At 40.8% G+C, this 18,632-nt stretch overlaps 1 protein-coding gene across 1 annotated transcript in view; it reads left to right on the top strand.

Moving 5' to 3' along the window:
* The window catches only part of DDX46 (DEAD-box helicase 46), a 30,877-nt gene extending 20,580 nt beyond the window's left edge, over positions 1-10,297 (top strand). The window contains exons 18-24 of the mRNA XM_056852808.1: positions 1,105-1,242; positions 2,021-2,170; positions 2,622-2,822; positions 6,043-6,261; positions 7,332-7,476; positions 9,351-9,424; positions 10,156-10,297. Coding sequence (XP_056708786.1) covers positions 1,105-1,242; positions 2,021-2,170; positions 2,622-2,822; positions 6,043-6,261; positions 7,332-7,476; positions 9,351-9,424; positions 10,156-10,203 — 975 coding nt within the window. The 3' untranslated portion in view covers positions 10,204-10,297. The remainder of the gene's footprint in view (positions 1-1,104; positions 1,243-2,020; positions 2,171-2,621; positions 2,823-6,042; positions 6,262-7,331; positions 7,477-9,350; positions 9,425-10,155) is intronic.
* The last annotated feature ends 8,335 nt before the right edge of the window (positions 10,298-18,632 follow it).

Genomic DNA, 18,632 nt, shown 5'->3' with positions numbered 1-18,632 from the left:
ATGCCTTATACTGTTTTTGTTTGTTTGTTTATTATTCGGTTTGTGTCCCGCCCTCCCCAGCACCACTGGGCTCAGGGCGGTTTCAGCAACAGATACAGTACAATACCATACACAAAGACATATAATAAACAGTGATTAAAATATCCAGCAAAACTTAAAGCTCAACCCTCATTAAAATAGAGATGATGCCCTCTCTCAGTGATTGGCTCCTAGAGAATATCTTTGCCAAGGAGTGTGCCAGATGGTTGTCAAAAAGGCCGTTCATCTCCCAAGATCCACTGGCTCAAGCTGGAGGAGATACTGACAACGGGGGGTGGAAGAGGAACAGGGAAAAGGGAGGGAAAAATAGGAAGGGAAGGAGAAGGAAGGACAAAGGGGCAGGAGGCCAGCCAGTCCATATAGCTGTCGCTGTCCTCAGCCATATGCCTGACAGAACATCACTGTCTTGCATGCTCTGCAAAACTGAATTAAATCCCGCAGGGCATGGGTCTCATCAGACACACATCAAACCAGGCTGGGGCCAGAGCCAAAAAGGCCCTGGCCCTAGTTGAGGTCAGCTGGATGGTTTTAGGGCCAGGGACAACCAGCAAGTTGTTCTCAGCCGAGTGCAGTGCTCTGGGGAGAGGGGGGCATAATGGGAGAGATGGTCCTGCAGATATGCTTGTCCCAGACTGTTCAGGGCATCACAAAGGTTTGTGGGATATGTTCACTCCCTCTAGAGACGTGAGCAGCAGACCTATGACATTGATGGCTGTATTCCCATTGATTAAATGTGCTGCAGTTTTTAAGATCATGGATGATGATGTAATTTAGTTGTCCCAAAACCATAAATTATTTTTGTGTGTGTGTGTTACCCTATAGCTCACTAGAATAATGGCCTTAAGTATAACTTTCCCATAAAACTGGTCTTTTTCGGTAGATGAAGTTTTCATATGAAATTATACATTTGATTTTGGTGACAAATGGTTAAATATGCAATTTTCTTAGAACCTATTTCTCTTTAAAATGTCAAAAGTTCAGTATTTTTTTTAACAATATCTACAGAATTAGAGCTCAAAGAAGGTTTTATTTGTATGCAGATAAAATGTTATGTATCATTAACAGGGGTATGCATATACTTTCATTACTGAAGATCAAGTACGATATGCAGGTGATATAATTAAAGCTCTGGAGTTGTCAGGTACTCCAGTTCCTGCAGAGTTGGAGAAACTTTGGAATGATTTCAAAGATCAACAGAAGGCTGTAAGTAATTGTCTTTTTGATGTTGGTTTCAGTTTACATAATTAAATGCATCAAGAGCCAGGTGATGATAATAGTCATAGCTAATTTCTGAGGATTTCCCGCCCTGAACACAGTGCTTGAGTTTTTAGACTTTGGTTGTATATGAAAATGTTTACAAAAGGATAAAAGTCAATATGCTTGATCTAGGAACGCCTTCAGACTTGAACTATTAAAAATTGTGATCTAATCTGGCTCCAAGGGAAGATAGCTATTCAGAGGTTACAGCCCAGGAAAATAACCAGCAACTTTCCCCCCGATTCACAATCTTTCATCCTGTTTGGCAGCATAATACACTAATCTCCATTTGGGATGGGAGAAGTTCTGAGTTGGTCTGTGTTTCCCCCTGCCCAGTAGACTCCATTGTACATTTGCACGTGCAGAATGTCTTGCTTTACTTGCAAGCTCACCCTCTGTTTTGGAATGAACATTATTTTTATATCTGTCTGATGTCCAATTTGATATTAATTTAATCAATATCAGTTAGATAATTTGAATTCTCAATTCTGCGTTTAGAGTTAACGCTATTTCTGTAACTAAATGCTTAGCAGGATTTTAATAGGGGTAGCTTTTGCCCTCTACAGGCCTACTAGATTGGCAGAACCAGAGTTCACTGGCACTTTGAAATACCTGGTACAACACATCTTGGAATCTTTATAAATAAGCAGAACATATCAGGATTTTTTTTAAAGAGTATTTGTATGTAGGGAGTGGTGTTTGACCAAGGATATTTGCTTTCTAGGAGGGAAAGACAATTAAAAAGAGTAGTGGTTTCTCTGGCAAAGGGTTCAAATTTGATGAAACGGAGGAGGCCTTGGCTAATGAGCGAAAGAAACTACAAAAAGCAGCGCTTGGCTTGCAAGATTCTGATGATGAGGATACAGCAGTTGATGTATGTATTTAAACTTTATTTGCTTTTTAAATGACATTCCCATAGAGATTTGTCACATGCATGGCTGCTATTTTTTTCCATGTCATCTAAATTTCCTCTTTCATTTACATGTTATTGAGAATCTTTTTAGAATTCACATATTAGTTCCCTTCAGATTAAGATGAAATAGATGATGTTTGCAATAATTAAGATGAAATAGATGTTTGCAATAATTCACGTTACACGCCCTTTAGATTAAGATGAAATAGATAATGTTTGTAACCTTTTTTCCACACAATTCAAAATGAGATGATTAACTTCTTTCCCAGTGGTATTATAGCGCTTAATTTGAAACAGAATACACTAATCTTTGCCAGATATCTGAATCTTTTAAGATGCTGCTTATTTTTCCCTTTTTCTGCGTTTTTCAGTACATTCCATTCCATTGACTTTTCTTTTCTTTTAAAAATAGATTGATGAACAGATTGAGAGCATGTTCAATTCAAAGAAAAGAGTGAAGGACATGGCAGCACCAGGCGGGACATCCAATGTTCCTGCCCCGACTGCTGGAAATGCAGAAAAATTAGAAATTGCTAAGAGGTTGGCATTGAGAATCAATGCACAGAAGAATCTTGGAGCCGAGGCACAAGTATTGGTCTCTTTTCAATTTAAGGTCACCCTCTTCTACAAAGCCAACTTTTCTAAACTTATATTGAATGTTTATATTTTGCTAACAGTTACACAGCATATTCCTTGTTGTTTGGACATCCCGGGAGATGTAGACATGGCAGGCGTGTTATACAGTTCTATTCTACTATCAGCTTAATTGGCTGAAGGCCTCGGTTTACATTTTGATTTGTTTCCATGCAGGCATAAATTCACCTAGTGAAAAAATGAATTCAAGTTTCGCAACTGTGAAACAGAAGTATAAATTCCTATTTCTCTTACTCCTGTGCCAAGTCACACGCATATAAGTAAATTACTGTTGAATAACCTCTGCAGGATTTGCTAATCTGGCTTGCCTTTATATAAATTCATTCAAGTATTTGATTGGGAGACAATAGATAAAGGAAATCATGTATGGGAGGTCTAGATAACTGAAGTTTTACTGTGTATCTGTTTGCAATATTTGAAGTGTTCTTAATGTGACTGTTGATGCAGAATTTCAAAATGCTATACCTAATAACTAGGAGCCCCATGGTGCAGAGTGTTAAGCTGCAGTACTGCAGTCAAAAGCTCTGCTCGCGACCTGAGTTCGATCCCGACGGAAGTCGGTTTCAGGTAGCCAGCTCAAGGTTGACTCAGCCTTCCATCCTTTCGAGGTGGGTGAAATGAGTACCCAGCTTGCTGGGGGTAAAGGGAGGATGACTGGGGAAGGCACTGGCAAACCACCCCGCAAACAAAGTCTGCCTTGGAAACGTCAGGATGTGACGTCACCCCATGGGTCAGGAATGACCTGGTGCTTGCACAGGGGACCTTTACCTTTTTAATAACTGGGAGCAATGTAAAAGGACAAAATGTTTTATAATCCCTTAAAGGGATCTATTTAACATTTGTTTATTTGTAAGCATACCTATCTTTCCAGTCATTCCTTTTTTGATATTCAGAGTATAAACTAATTTGTGAAGTATATCTGCATGAACAGTTTTTTGTTTTGTTTTTGGTGGATGACTCTTGGCATGCTGGAAAACTGCCATTACTCAAGGATTTAGATTTGCAGTGCTTTACCTCCATGTATATGTATAATGTAATTCTTTACATTAATTTTCAATCAAAATTGAATTGGCCTTTTTCATAACACCACACAATAATGTATAGCAACTGATCTGTCTTTGGCCCCAGAGAAGAATAAATAAAATATATTAAAAAGAGAGAAGTGCACCAAATAACAAAGAAAGCTAGTGCTGGGCCAGGGGTGCTTATGTAAGGGTTGGATCCAAACACTAAGTGAGAATCTTTCAGGCAGATGAAGATGCTGTCTTAGCAGAAGGGATCCAGTAATCAGTCATTATTAACTTGGACAGACATTCTGTTCATTAGAGAATAAACTTACTTACATTTTAACTAAGATCTATACAGCCTAACTCTTCAGGCTCCAAAATGTACCACCAAAAATGTGACAGAGTCTTTTACTCTGTTTGTAAAATACTGAGAGTGCCAGAATCATTGGCCAAAAAAGCTTCCATGACAGGTGAGGATTCAAACCTAGGTCTCCCAGACCTTAGCTTAGGTTGGACTCAATGGTGCCATAAATGGAGCAAGATCATGAAAGTAATGTTTATTGGCGTCCCCCCCCAACCCTCCTCTCACTACTGAGGGGTTACAGTATCTTACAGAACTGTATGCTGTGTGTTGTGGGGGCTGCCTGCTGACTTCCTATTCATAGAGCAGCTCCTGTACCACATGGTATACTGTTCTGGTGTATGACCCCTTATGTTAAATATCAAACAAAAAAGAACCTTGTGCTGAGACAATATACTAGTATACCAAAGACAGCACAGCAACCCAAATAAACACAGGTACTCATATCTGAGTCTCACATATATGAATCTAACATAAATAATCTCACATAGTACATGTGTAGATATTAAACATGTCATACAATGGCTCACTACAAGAAGACTTATAATGACAGTCCAGCCAATACAGGAGGATAAAGTTGTAATAATAACGCCTAGTCAGGCTCAGGCTAGAAGAGTTCAGTGGTTGCTGTAATAATTCAAAACTCATAGGATATTCAGACAAAGTTCAGATAGAGTTCAGCGTGAAGCAGCAACTCCCTTCCGTGGCCGATAGGTTTTATCTCCTAGAGGGCATGCCAATTGCAATACACACTTGATCTTAGCCAAAAGGCCGAGAAGCGATACTCCATTGTTGTTCACCAGGGCATTATCCAAAATGAACCAAAGATGAAACGAAGGGATGATGACAAATGTCCAGGACAGAAAAGCCATTTCGTACTTTTTGCACTTCTTCCGCCTAATAATGCTTAGGACTATAAATAAGCCTCTAATGGGCCCGATAGCTACAGCATGGACGTATTCTAAGCGTCTCCTTACGTTAAATGGCAGCTTTTTGGGGTGGGTGCAGGGCTGTGTCAGAGGAAGGGGAAGCCAATAATCACTTTAGTTAATTCGCCCCATTCACAGAAACATTGAATCTAACCCAGTATGATCAACACAGTGGTTACTGCTGACCTAAGTATTCTCATGGCAGTGGTTCCAATTTTGCAATGTTAATTCTGGTAGCATCTCCCCACAGCTGATGTATCACATGTAGTGTACTGCAGGTTATGAGTAATGCATTTCTGATGAGTGCATGTGATTTCAGCATGAATACCAGCATTGCATGGCTCTGCCAATAACTAGACCAAACATTTCATTTGAGGTATGCTGTGTCTGTTTTCTTAACTTCGCTGTTGGAATGCTGTGACAGTTGGAATGGCCTTTTTAAGTAATTTAGTTGTCTTGAGATAACAACGCCTCAACCTGTTCAAACATTCAAGGGGGTCAACTGAGCTGAAATTGATGGCGAGGAGGAGTTAGAAATTAGGCGCTCATGTAAGTGATCTTCCTCATGCAGAGAAATAGTTACTGATCTGTGAATGATCCAAAATAGTCAGTGAAGTGGCTGAAATGCCCTGAAATTCCTGATTCACATGAACAAGCATTGTTATTTCAGAGTAACTGAACCTTAGGTTATCTCTGAGATAGCGCCTCTAAATTCTGATTTGTATAGTTTAAAAAAGCCTAGCACTTGGCCCTTGCGCACAGAATGTTCAGTTTATGTGTATGCACACGTTACAAGGCAATAATGCCAAATAACGCCTACTGACTTGTACAGTAGCATGTTTCTGAAATTAGTTTTTTTTCTTATAAAATACCTCATTACAGGATGTGATGCAGCAAGCGACAAATGCTATCCTGAGAGGTGGCACAATTCAAGCTCCGACCGTGTCTGCAAAAACCATCGCTGAGCAACTGGCTGAGAAGATCAATGCCAAACTCAATTATGTGCCAATAGAGAAACAAGAGGAAGAAAAGCAGGAGGGGGGACAAAATGAGTCTTTTAAGAGATATGAGGAAGAATTGGAGATCAATGACTTCCCACAGGCAAGAAAGATTTTATTCACTAAATCGTATTTAATGGCTGTTGTATTACACAGCACTTTGGTTAGAAATCATATATATAATCATATATTTTCATTCCCCTGACACTCATTGCTGCCACCCCCCGCAAGCTGAGAAGCTATTTCATAGGTCTTCTACTATTCTTACTGTTACCACCACTTCTAGTAGTCCCTGTGACTAATAACATTTCCCGAGTAATTCCTTATTTTGCTGCTCAGCAATATTCCTGGTCTTGTGAAAAAGTGAATTTCAACAAGCTGTTGTTGCACACGTTAGAAACAAGTTTTCCTCTGTATCTATTCTGTTAGACCAGTCTTCTTATTTTAAAACCCAAATACTATTATTGTAATCATGGGTGATATAATTATTTGGTATTGTATCCAGTAAAATCTCTGTAATCCATAAAAGGCATTATACAAATGAACTCTACTGCAGGCAGATGTGAAATCTGCATTCATATCTCACATGCAAACAAATCCACAATCTCACCTGTGATTTTTAAAATAAATTATTGCAAATATTCCCTGCAATAATAATTTATTCTAATATATAAAGAAATGTTTAACTTTTTTTGGAATTGCCCCAGTAAGAAACCAAGGATGAAACAAAAGCTCTCCTATGTGGTCTTGATCATCTTTTAATTCTCTGAACATACTGTTTTCTTGGTACAAAAATAAGATATTAGTAATGTACTGGTTCCATTAATTAATGTGAGTTGAAATGCTTTTTTTTGCTTTCTGATAATTCTGCTATGTTTTTGTGACTACATATTGTCTAGGATTTTATCTTTGAGATCTAATATTCAGTGAGTTTTATCCAAAGAACAGTCAGCAGAGCTCTGCTTGTGGATTGGATCTTTCTTACTTCCCCTTCCCTTTCTTCTGCAGTCCCCCCCGGGTTCCCTGAAACACTGTCCCTAGGGCTCAGGAGCCCCTTGGGGACATTATGGGTGCAGCTCAGGAGGCTGTAGTTTGAGGAGGGAAGTCTGTAAAAATTGCCAGCATATCCCCTTCCAACCCAATATCTTTTCCCTTGCTTTTTTTGTTGTGCAGACTGCTCGGTGGAAGGTAACGTCCAAGGAAGCACTGCACAGAATAAGTGAATATTCTGAAGCTGCCATTACAATCAGAGGAACGTATTTTCCTCCAGGCAAAGAGCCCAAGGAGGGAGAACGAAAAATTTACTTGGCTATAGAGAGTGAGTATTACTCTTCATTTCTAATAATATAATAATCTTGTATGGTTAGAGTATACTATAGTAGAATGGAAATGATACTTAGGGCATGTACATACTCAGCATTGAAACTGTGCCAACATCAAGTGAATTGTGCTGTAGTAAAAAGATTTACCGTATATACTCGAGTATAAGCCGAGTTTTTTTAGCCATGATTTTTGGCTTTAAAAACTCACCTCGGCTTATACTCGGGTCAATACGGTAATTCGCTTGCCGGGCCCTCTCCCAGCGCGCTCCCGCCGGCCAGCTGATGGGCGGGCTGTCCCGCCTTCTCCCCCCCACCCCACCCGATCGCGCCTTCTGCGCAGCGGCGGTGGCGGCTTCTTCCCCACCCGATCACGCCTTCTTCCCCCCCACTCCACCCCACCTGATCGCGCCTTTTGCGCGATCACGCCTTCTGCGTGGCGGCGGCGGTTTCTTCACCCCCCACCCCACCCCGCCTTCTGCTGGGCGGCGGCAGTTTCTACCTCCCCCACCCCCCCACCTCACCCGGGCCGGTCCTCCCGCTTGCCAGCTGACCCTGCGGGGCCTCCTGTGCGCAGGGAGGGGGCCGCCGCCACCGCCTGCCTGCGTGCCTGGAGCCTGGTCAGGTAAACCTGCAGGGGGGGGTGCATTTCCCCCTCGGCTTATACGTGGGTGCCTAATTTTTCCCCATTTTTGGGGTGAAATTAGGCACCTCGGCTTATACTCGGGTCGGCTTATATCCGAGTATATACGGTACTAGCAGAATTCGTACACAATTCCTGCTGCTTCCAAACAGAGGAGAGAAAAAAAATAACTTGTTCTAGAAGAGTAGAAGCGGCAGATTTATATATAGTGAGCTCAGTGGAATGGGAGCAGTGTTTAATGCAAAGAATTGTTTGTAATCATACACAAAATATACTTGATACTATTCTACCTCATACTGCAGAATACCTGCTACAGTAACGATCAGTTTGTTCTGGTAATAAACACCAGTTTTGATACAAGCCAGTGCTTCAGGATTTGTACACTAAAGGGAGGAAACCAGCAAACATGGTCAGTCCACATGTTACCAGATCTGTGTAATGAGCATCTTTCCTCATGGTGACTCTCTGTGACCTCCTGTAATGTGCTGCTCTTTCTCATGTGGAGACAGAGAAGAATTCCTGTTCTAGCCACCTCACAGTGTACATCTGGCATTGGCCCAGGAACTCCCTACTGCATCAAGAGCTTACACATTTTAAGCAGTACTTAGTTTCATTGGTGTTTATTGCCTGGCTTCAGAAATTAGTTATACCATTTCTGTGGCCTGCAGTGCAAAAGGAAGGAATTGTAATGGCTCCATGAAAAAGTTTGAAAAAGAGAGAAATTCATTTTGTATTGAACAATACCGTGTTAATGTTTTAAGAATTGGTGGTAATCTATTCTTGGTATGGTTATTGGGATTTGTATTGGGTCATGCCATAGGAAAAGAGAATGTAGAGAGTATATGTAATGTGGAGAAGCATAAAAACAGCCTGAAGGAGGATTGGTTTTGAAGCATTGCTGCCGTGCAATGTCCCTTTTCGTACTGGGCTTTCTATGTGATATATAGTCCAACGGGAAGCTTCAAATATTACTGATTTAAATCAGTCTCTATTTTCTGTTAGTGATTGCCTGAATTTACACCATCCTGAACTGCTGCAAAATAAAATGCTTTTGATTATTAGATATGATTTGGAATACTTGTATATAGATAATCTTTTTTTAAGTCTATAATCATTATATATGAATGATTGAAATATCTTCCTTACTTCCAATGCTGTGCAATGTACTGTATGTTGTTTGCTTAATTTTAATAAAAAGAATTTAAAAGTTTTTTGACTGTCTACTTCCAGGTGCCAATGAATTAGCTGTGCAGAAAGCAAAAGCCGAAATCAGTAGACTCATCAAAGAAGAGCTCATCAGATTGGTATGTTATGTATTCTTGAAAGCAACTGGTACAACTTTTCATAGTTGCTTTTGAAATTTTAATAATTTGATAGCATGGCAGCCTTCAATCCCCAATAATATCTTAAAGTTATCTATATTTAGTACGGCAAATGCAGAAATGATTTTATCTTGTTTTATTTTGCGAGGCATTTCAAGTAGGTCTCTGAAGAGGCACGGTACATCCATGTTTTAAATGTACTGGCAGCATTAGCCAAAGTTGAGGCAGAATACCAATAGGAATTTTGTGTCATGAAACTTCTAATGAGTTAGCAAACATGTTCATCTCCAGTCTACTGGATTTTGGAGGTGTATTTGCTCCTTTTGATTTGGTACTCTAACCTGCACTATCCAAATGCTCTTATAGTGTCAGCTTTGTTCTGTTCAACATCTTTTACTTTCCCAAAGAAATAAACTCAATTTTCTTTTTTACCCGAAAAGTTTTTCTTTTCACTAGAGTTAACATTAATTGCACTATTAACAACAGTATGTGCTTTTCTAGTTTGCTCAGTATTGTCTGTCTTGGTGTTTGTAACATCAAGAGCCAGTAGCTGTGGGATTCAATCTCATAAAGGCTTACTTTACTGAACTTTCCTTTATTTATTGAACTTCTTTCCTTAGTACATTCCTGTTTTGGTATATTTTAATGGGTAGTTCACCAAGTTCTTAAACAGTGTATCTGATTGACTGCATACTTCTTTTTTTCTCTTGCAGCAAAATTCATACCAACCAACCAACAAAGGAAGATACAAAGTTTTATGAATGCTTGGAGTAATCTATCAGTTGCTGATTTGTGAATCTTCGTGGTTTCTCTTATCTTTGCTATTTACACTGCTTATTGTAAATTAAGGGTGTTTTTTAAATATTGTCATGCTGGATTTTTTTAAAGATCTGAATCACTTTGTCAAGGAATCTTTGTTTTCTGCCCAAAGGAGAACAAGTTTCAGAGCATGATTCATTTAAAATATTGTATGCTTTCCATCCTACTTATACTGAATAAAACCCATTATAATTTTCCTAGAAGACTGTGATATAGCCTCAGTTTGGAAAATCTTGACATGGGGTTGGAAGTTGTCATAGTACTTTTTGGTTAACAGTTTGGAGTAGTGAAACAAATGCTTTACAACCGAGGCTGAATTTTTCTGACTTACTTTTTCTTTCTCCTTTCCTCTTAGTGTAAAAATTAACAATAAGATCACTAAGAACTTCTGATCCCCTAGAACAGCCCAAATGCAAAATGAGATAGTTGGCGTTGCACTTGCTATGCCAGGATATTCATGAGTGATTGCCAAGTTATATTTAATGTAAAAAAAAACTGGGAAAGGGGAGGGGAATTGCTAATTTGATCAAGGAAGCAGCAAGAATTGTTAGTAACTCATCTGTCTCCCTCACCCATACCACACTTCCAGTCTTAACAGTGCCATTCTAAGAGGAGTTGCACCCTTGACTTCAGTAAATTTAGAAGGCTGTAATTTGGCTTAGGAGTTCACTGTTAGTTACTTGTTTGCTTAGCTGCTGCTACTTACTTGGAGGGGGGTGTACAGGCATGATAATCAGTACCTGATGCCCCCACCCCCAAAGGACAAACAGGAACGGGCTGTTTCAATGGAGAAAATCTTTAGAGGTTGGGAGAAGCTTTAACACCACTTCCTTAGTCACATTAGCCCTGCCCCATCCAATATTTTAGTTAATTTTTTAAAGTCACAAGATCAGTCTTTGGTCTTCAAGCATAATATATAGTTTGGCCCTCAGAGTAGCTTTCTGTAAACGTCTCTTAGGCTTTTATCCATAAATTATTTAATAAGAGAAAAATTGCACATCTGTAACATGAGAAACTTTTTCATAAGAGAAGTACATAGTCAAGCTTATAGTGTGTGTATGTTTATGTGTATACATTCTTTTTGCTCTGTAGGATTAAAGAAAAAGTAGTCAAACCATCTCCCATGTCTGTCATAGACTGTACTGGAATATAGTAGCCTATTGTATATATTCTGTCCTGAGGATGCTTACTGGGGAATCAGCCCCATTGATTTCAGATTTGCAACTTGTCTCTCCCTGGTTCATGCACTCTTGTCCTGTTTCTTACAAAAGCTCAAGAGGAAACTTTTTCAAATTCTTGTAATTTTGGTTGAATATTATTTGATCAGTGATGGTGTATTTAAATAATGGCAGTTACTACTGTGATTGGCTATGTGCCGTATTAATAAATGACTGACTGACTGGCAGTTACTAGTGGAACTGAAAGTTGTCTGTAGTTAAAAAAAACCTTGTGCAAAGGTGTGTTGCTGTGGAACAAAAAAAAACTAGGTTTAAATGCATAAACTGTGCTACCTGAATAAATCAGGTTATAGACTGAACCAATTTAAATGTCAAAACAAATGCATGGGCTTTTTTTTCTTTTTTGTAAATTTATAACAATATTTTCCTTTAAATACCTTGGGACTTTTCTTACATTACTTATCAGACTTCCTTACACATTCTTTTAAAATCTATCTTTCATTTTTAGACTAATATCTTGCCATGGGACTGTGGCTTTTTAAAACCCAAAGTACTTCCAAGGATTCCAAAAAATTCATTGTGGAGTAGGGGGAGAAGAGGTGCAAAGGCATGATTTTGGTTTGAAATGTTTTATGTTTGTTCTTGAGAAAGCCGTGATGGAGTAATTTCAATGTAGACAAAATTGAACTCCTACGTGTAATTTCAGTTTTAGAATGAATGCAAGATCTTCTTTGTAAAGAACAATTTCACTATATAAATGTTTTCTAAATGCCTCATAAAATAAAAATTCACTGTGTATTCTTTTTCTGAAAACATTTTGAATAAGTAAGGTTTTGTCCTGCTTACTCAGCTACAGACTGACATTTCACTCACAGTAAGCAGTTTTGCCACATTCAAAAAAGGTGAGATGCAAAGAACCTTCTGTGATGAGCAGTGTCATAAGAACTGTGGTTGTCGGTCTAGAACCCCAATGCTGCATAGGGCTTCACATGTCGGAATGAGAGGTGCATTAGGAAAATCAAACGCTGGAAGTTCATGCTTAAAATAACCCACCCTTTTCCTGATTCTAATGGGCTTTCCTGCACATCCCTTAATTTACTAAATGTTGTCACTTTCATATTTGTAATATCTGTAATATTCTTTGCCTCCACTTCTCCTCATCCGTACCTTCTATGGTCTGGATGTGTGAACATGTTTAAAAGCAGCTGCCAATGGAGCATAGATTATTAGTGGCTGCTCAGGTTGCCATCTTTTTTTTTCTTCCTCTCTACAGTGTCCCAGAATGTGATGCACTGTGTTCCAAAGAGCCCTTCCAGCGCTCAGAGGCAAACAGGCTGTTGGGATCTGTCTATAACATGTATTGTTCTCCTTTAGTGGAAGAGGGTATCCTTGTGGGCTAGTCTTCACACACTGGAAACGGAACCAGAAACAGTCTCAGCCCACTCCATGGAAATAGAGTTTCATAGCTTTGGCCAGTCCTAGTTTTGGTTCATAATGATCGGAAGGGTTACTATTTCTTCCATCCTTTCTCTGAACTTAGACTAGGGAGGAAGGGAAGCCAAGCTGCGTCTGCAGCTATTAAATGTGTGATTTTTAAGCTGCCTGCAAAAAGTTGCTGTTTGGTCTGAACGTAAAGGGGACCCCTTACCCACTGTCTCTCACCATGCAGTACTGAAAATGCAACAACTGTATCAGGCACAGGAGAGACACACGCCAAGGCTCATAGATTTGTAAGCTTAACTCAGATGGAGAATGAAATGCTCCATTTGATCCTTTAAGGTGGGAGATCAGCCCAGGCACAGGAAGAAGTGGTTTGACAGTTACTAAGGATGACAAAATAATAGCATGTGTGGAGTTAAGGGGCCTTCTTAAAACTCAAAAGTCATTTGGCAAAAGTCTGTGCCAGGACGCTATTTTAAGTTTGTTCATTTCATCTTTTCACAATTTCATAAAATCCAAAATACGCTAGTTAAGTCTCATGATGCATTTTAATTGTTTCACATTGAGTATTGCTGCGCTATTTTCTCAGCTTCTTGTGTCAAAATGTTTCTCTGCTTGAGCTTATTCCACTTTTAAGAAGTCTAGCCTTGTCAACTGCAGGTGCATTTGAGCACAAACATGAAGCTGCCTTAAACTGAATCAGATAATTATCAAGGTTTGTAATGTCTGCTCAGACTGACAGTGGCTCACCGGCAGAGGTCTTTTGCATCACCTGCTACCTGATCTTTTTAAATGCAAATGCCAGGGATTGAACCTAGGACCTTCTGTATGCAAAATGGATGCTCTTTCCCACAGTACACGTGTCCTCTGTTCATCTAGTACTCCACTTGTTCTGTTTCTTCCCTCCTCCTTTACAGTGTCCCAGAATGTGATGCACTGTGTTCCAAAGAGCCCTTCAGAGGCAAACAGGCTGTTGGGACCTGTCTATAGTACACCCATAGTACATTTGTCCTCTATTCACCTAGAAGCCAGCTGGGTGACCTTGAGCTAGTCACAGTTCTCTCCGAACTCTCTGAGCCCCACCTGCCTCACAAGGTATCTGTTGTGGGGAGAGGAAGGGAAGGATATTGTAAGCCGATTTGATTCTCTTTAAAAGGTAGAGAAAGTCAGCATATAAAAACCAACTCTTCTTTATAACTGATACTGCCTATCTACCTTCTCCTATGCTGTTGTGTGTGTAGCTTAACTTTAGATTTTAAGCCTGATGGCATGGCCCTCTGCCTTTTGTTTTATATAAAACACTTTGTAGGTGTTCTAGGACAGGGGTCAGCAAACTGCGGCTCAAGAGACGCATGCGGCTCTTTGGCCCCTTGAGTGCGGCTCTCCGAACTTGGTTTGACAGCTCTCGCACCCGCTCGCGCCGGCAGCCGGGCTGCAGAGACGGCGCACCTGAGAGCGAGCGAGCACAAGAGAGCAGGAGAGCAGGCGCTCTCTCTCCCCCCCACCATGGAAAATGGCCGGGTCCCCCTTTCCCTTAATGGTTGGGAGGCTAAAGCCTCCCCTCTAGCCGCGCGATTGCTGGGTGGGCGGCTGCTGGCCCGGGCCCGCCCGCCTATCAGCTGTTGGGCGGGGTGGGCTTCCTTTGGCGGTGCGTCCCCGGCAGTGTCGCTGGGCCGCGGCACCCCATCTTCTGCGGTGCCGACTCCGTTCCCCTGTCATCTGGGCCTGCGGGTCCCTGTAAGCTGGGAAGAGGCACACTTTGGAGCCAGCGCATGGGCTTGTCTGGTAAGTGGAGGGTGGCGGGAAAGCCCCGGGGTGGGCCCCCCGACCCGGGACACATGTAATGCTACAATTCGGGGTCGTCTGCTGAAGCTGGAGGGTGGGAGATTCAAAACTGATAAAAGGAAGTATTTCTTCACACAATGCGTGGTTAAACAGTGGGACTCCCTGCCCCAGGAGGTGGTGATGGCTGCCAACTTGGAGGGCTTTAAGAGGGGAGTGGATCTGTTCATGGAGGAGAGGGCTTTCCATGGCTACTAATAAAAATGGATACTAGTCATGATGCATGCCTATTCTCTCCAGGATCAGAGGAGCAGGCCTATTATTTCAGGTGCTATGGAACGCAGGCAGGACAATGATGCTGCACTGGTCTTGCTGGTGGGCTTCCTGGAGGCACCTGGTTGGCCGCTGTGGGAACAGACTGCTGGACTTGAAGGGCCTTGGTCTGATCCAGCACGGCCTTTCTTATGTTCTCATGTGTCTACTGTGTCTGTGAATCTAGAAGTTTGCTCACATTGTTCACATTAAGTGTTTGTCAGTCATTGTCATGATTTAATTTTATGGATACCTTACTTTTTTCCCTCCTCAGAGACCATGTCTACCCACTGGCTTTCTTAGCGGTAGACCTGGACTCCGAGGAGGGGAAAAAGTCCCCCTTCAGAGGCCAGGTCCACCAATTGGCTTCTATGGGCCTCCAGAGGCCAGGTCTACTGCCAAGAAAGCCAATGGGTAGACCTGGCCTCCCAATGGGACTCAGCCAGAGGCCAGGTCTACCAACAGGCTTTTATGGCGGTAGACCAGGCCTCCAGATGAGGACTCTGGATGGGGAGGGGGAAATGGCAGGGACTTGCAATTTAATTTTTATCAATAAATAAGATCATTATTAAGTATGATATCAAGTTTTATTCAGTGTACCTATAGTTTAATTAAGACTTACAATTTTAAAGTTTATTAAGTTAATAAACAGTGTACCTACCTATATAGTTTACGAAATTTGGCTCTCAAAAGAAATCTCAATCGTTGTACTGTTGATATTTGGCTCTTTTGACTAATGAGTTTGCCGACCCCTGTTCTAGAACTAATAATAATCTTGCATCCTGGGCAGCCTGCTGTTCCTCATTGGTAGTATTTGAGTTTAACAGACTCGGAAGGGGAGAGGGAGTGTGCATGCATGTGTGCACATGCACATATTCATTGGCTTGGTTTCCCAGTCACATGACTGAAAAGGCATGTACTGTTCCAGTGACTGTTTTTCTTGACTAAGCTCCTCCAAATATGGTATCAGCTTAAACAAATTTGTGTTCTTAAAGGTTAAAGTTTTGTTGGGGAAATTCTGACTTCTACTTAACCCTGGTTTAAAAGAATGGGAGACAGCTCTTTTTCCACATGCCTTTAATGATGTATAAAGGCCATGGATAAAATTTGGGTTAGAGTATGTGTTAAGAAAAGTATTTTCGAAACTTCATACTGGATGAACTTTTTTGTTATGTTCTTATGTTGGAACAAATTATTTTAAACAAACTAATTGCACAGGTAAGTAGTTGGATCAATTTTATTATTTCTTTCTAGATACTGCAAGATGGAAATGAAAAGCACAGTGAGAAGGGGGAAGGAATGCTCTAATTTGATGTCAAAAGGGGAAGTTGCAAAAGGTACAGAATGAACTTTAACATGCTGGATTCCACTATAAGTGGAGACTAGTGATATTTAATGTGAATTTTTGGTACTTCCTTCCCAAATATTAGGGATTCATGGGAGGATCAAGAAGTAGAAGCTCCTGGAGACATTACTATTGACCACACTCATTCCGATTCCAGAGGCAGGAGAGTACACATGTACAGACAAAGGTAAATGGTAACAATTCATTCCATTCCGCAGACACTAACTCCTAAATCTCTGTTGAAGACAAGTGTGATGCAGTGTCAGAATGTTGCTTTTAGATATGGGAAGACCCGGTTTTAAGTCTCTACTCAGCTTGGGTTTTTTGTATCCCTTAGCCTCACATGCCTCTGGGTGGTTGGGAAGCTAAAAAACTGCTCTAAGCTGTGCGTGATACATTTGGAAGTAGCAGAAGGAAGAGTTCTTTGAAGGGGAAGTGGCATATTAAATAGCAGATTTTGTTATATCCAAGTGACAATGAAGTACAAAAAAACCCACCAGTTTTGTGTTAGGACTGTCAAAACAAAAAAATTTAAATGCCAACTTTGTATTGGTAATCTGAAGGAAACTGTTGAACAACTATACTGTTTAACCCCTTGAGATGGTAAAATAAGTCTGGAGGTTTTTAATCTAAGGACCAAACTGTCTTGATGTTTTCATTCTATAAAATGCAGTCATGGATCTTGCAATTTGCAGTGGAAGGCTTTTCTATTAAACACCCTCCACTCAGTCAGGACTAGCCCAAGGATTTTGACACCCTGGTGAACTATAACTTTGTCATGTACCCCCATTCAATATACAGGGAAAAATAGAAGTACAGTATGATTATTTCATTTATATGAGTGTTTATTAACATCTTCATGAGAGACAAGAAACATCTATCTAATTTGGCATCTTTAAAGCCTAGAATTCTAGGTGACCACCTAGTTTGCCTATATGGTTGGACCAGCTCTGTCCCCTTCTGCTTTTCTTCACATAGGGGGAAAGATGTAGGGCTGTATCCCACCATCTTTCTGCTGGTGGAAACGCATTGGTCCCCACTTCCCCCAAAAGTACCCTATGCCTGCTGAAAAGCTGATGCTGGCGATCCTCATGAGTGGAGTGGGTTGGCTTCAATTAGGACAGGAATCCGGTGATCAGCAACATTTTGGCTGGACACAATCTTGGGTTAAGAAGTCCATCCATCAGCATTTTTATCAGACTGCAGCCTCCACAGCTCTGTTTTGTAAAAGAAGAAAATAGCAAAGAAAAAACTATGTATGTCACATACCATTTTGCTCAAAGTAAACAACCAAGAAGGAAGTAAGGGGGAATCAGAAGAGGATGAAATTGGAGAAAAGCATTAATATAATATTTATGCTGTATAAAGCTGTGATGTTTTAGAGAAAAGCAGCAGTCTTTCAAAACAATGTATACTCTTATGTCGTGCTAATGTGCAACTTGGTGCAGTGCTAGAGTCTCTGCTGCAGGCTTTTGTGTAATCTACAGTCAAGCGATTAAAACCAGTAAGGCAGAAAAGTCTCATACATAATTAACAAAGTCATTATGAAAGCAGGTTTGAATGAAAACATCTTTATGCTGCTTCTGTACCATTGTTTCAATTCTTAAGGGGGGGTTGAGGTAAGGCTGTGCCTGGTGGCACGCACACAGAGTCTGCCTGGCAAACCTGGTTCCTTAAGAGCCTTTCCCCCTTTCCCTGAAGAATCCTGAAATTCAGTGTAAAACACGAATAGCACAATCTTGAGGACGGCTTTAGTAATACTGAAAATAATTTTGTTTACAATGTTGTGACTAAAGCAATTTTTCTCTGGCATTCACTAGCATCCCATAGTAGTGCTGGCTGTTGTACCACTAGCGAGGCTAAGGTAGGCTCTTGATCCTAGCATGAGGGCAGATGTGGTTTCAGGCCAGAGTTGAGGGACAAACTATTGTTTGTAAGCAAAATCTGCTACCTCCCTGCCTCTTCATCACACTGCATTTTCCAACCCCCATGTCAGATCACTGGCTGATGGGAGTAGGCAAGGAGATGCATAGCACGATTGCCTCCCTTCAGTTTTCCTAATGAGATGTTGAGTAGACCCAGAATGACAGCAGTTCAGTTCCTTATGTCTAATTTGGCCCTCTGAGGCTCCAAACAAACAGGCTTCTGTGCTAATCCAGTAACCCATAAAACCTAGTCATCTACACACACTGGTGGAACCTTTCCACCCTGGTGGCAAGTGTGTTTATAAAGAAATGCCCCATTGCTTTCTGTGCAACTTGCTTGCAAAGAAGCATGGTATATCTGGTTATATATATGCTTACTTGTAAGTCCC

This window comes from Euleptes europaea, chromosome 1, assembly GCF_029931775.1.
Source record: "Euleptes europaea isolate rEulEur1 chromosome 1, rEulEur1.hap1, whole genome shotgun sequence".
Classification (NCBI taxonomy): domain Eukaryota; kingdom Metazoa; phylum Chordata; class Lepidosauria; order Squamata; family Sphaerodactylidae; genus Euleptes; species Euleptes europaea.
Note: the sequence above shows the minus strand (reverse complement) of the source record. Positions and strands in the feature narration are given on the sequence as shown.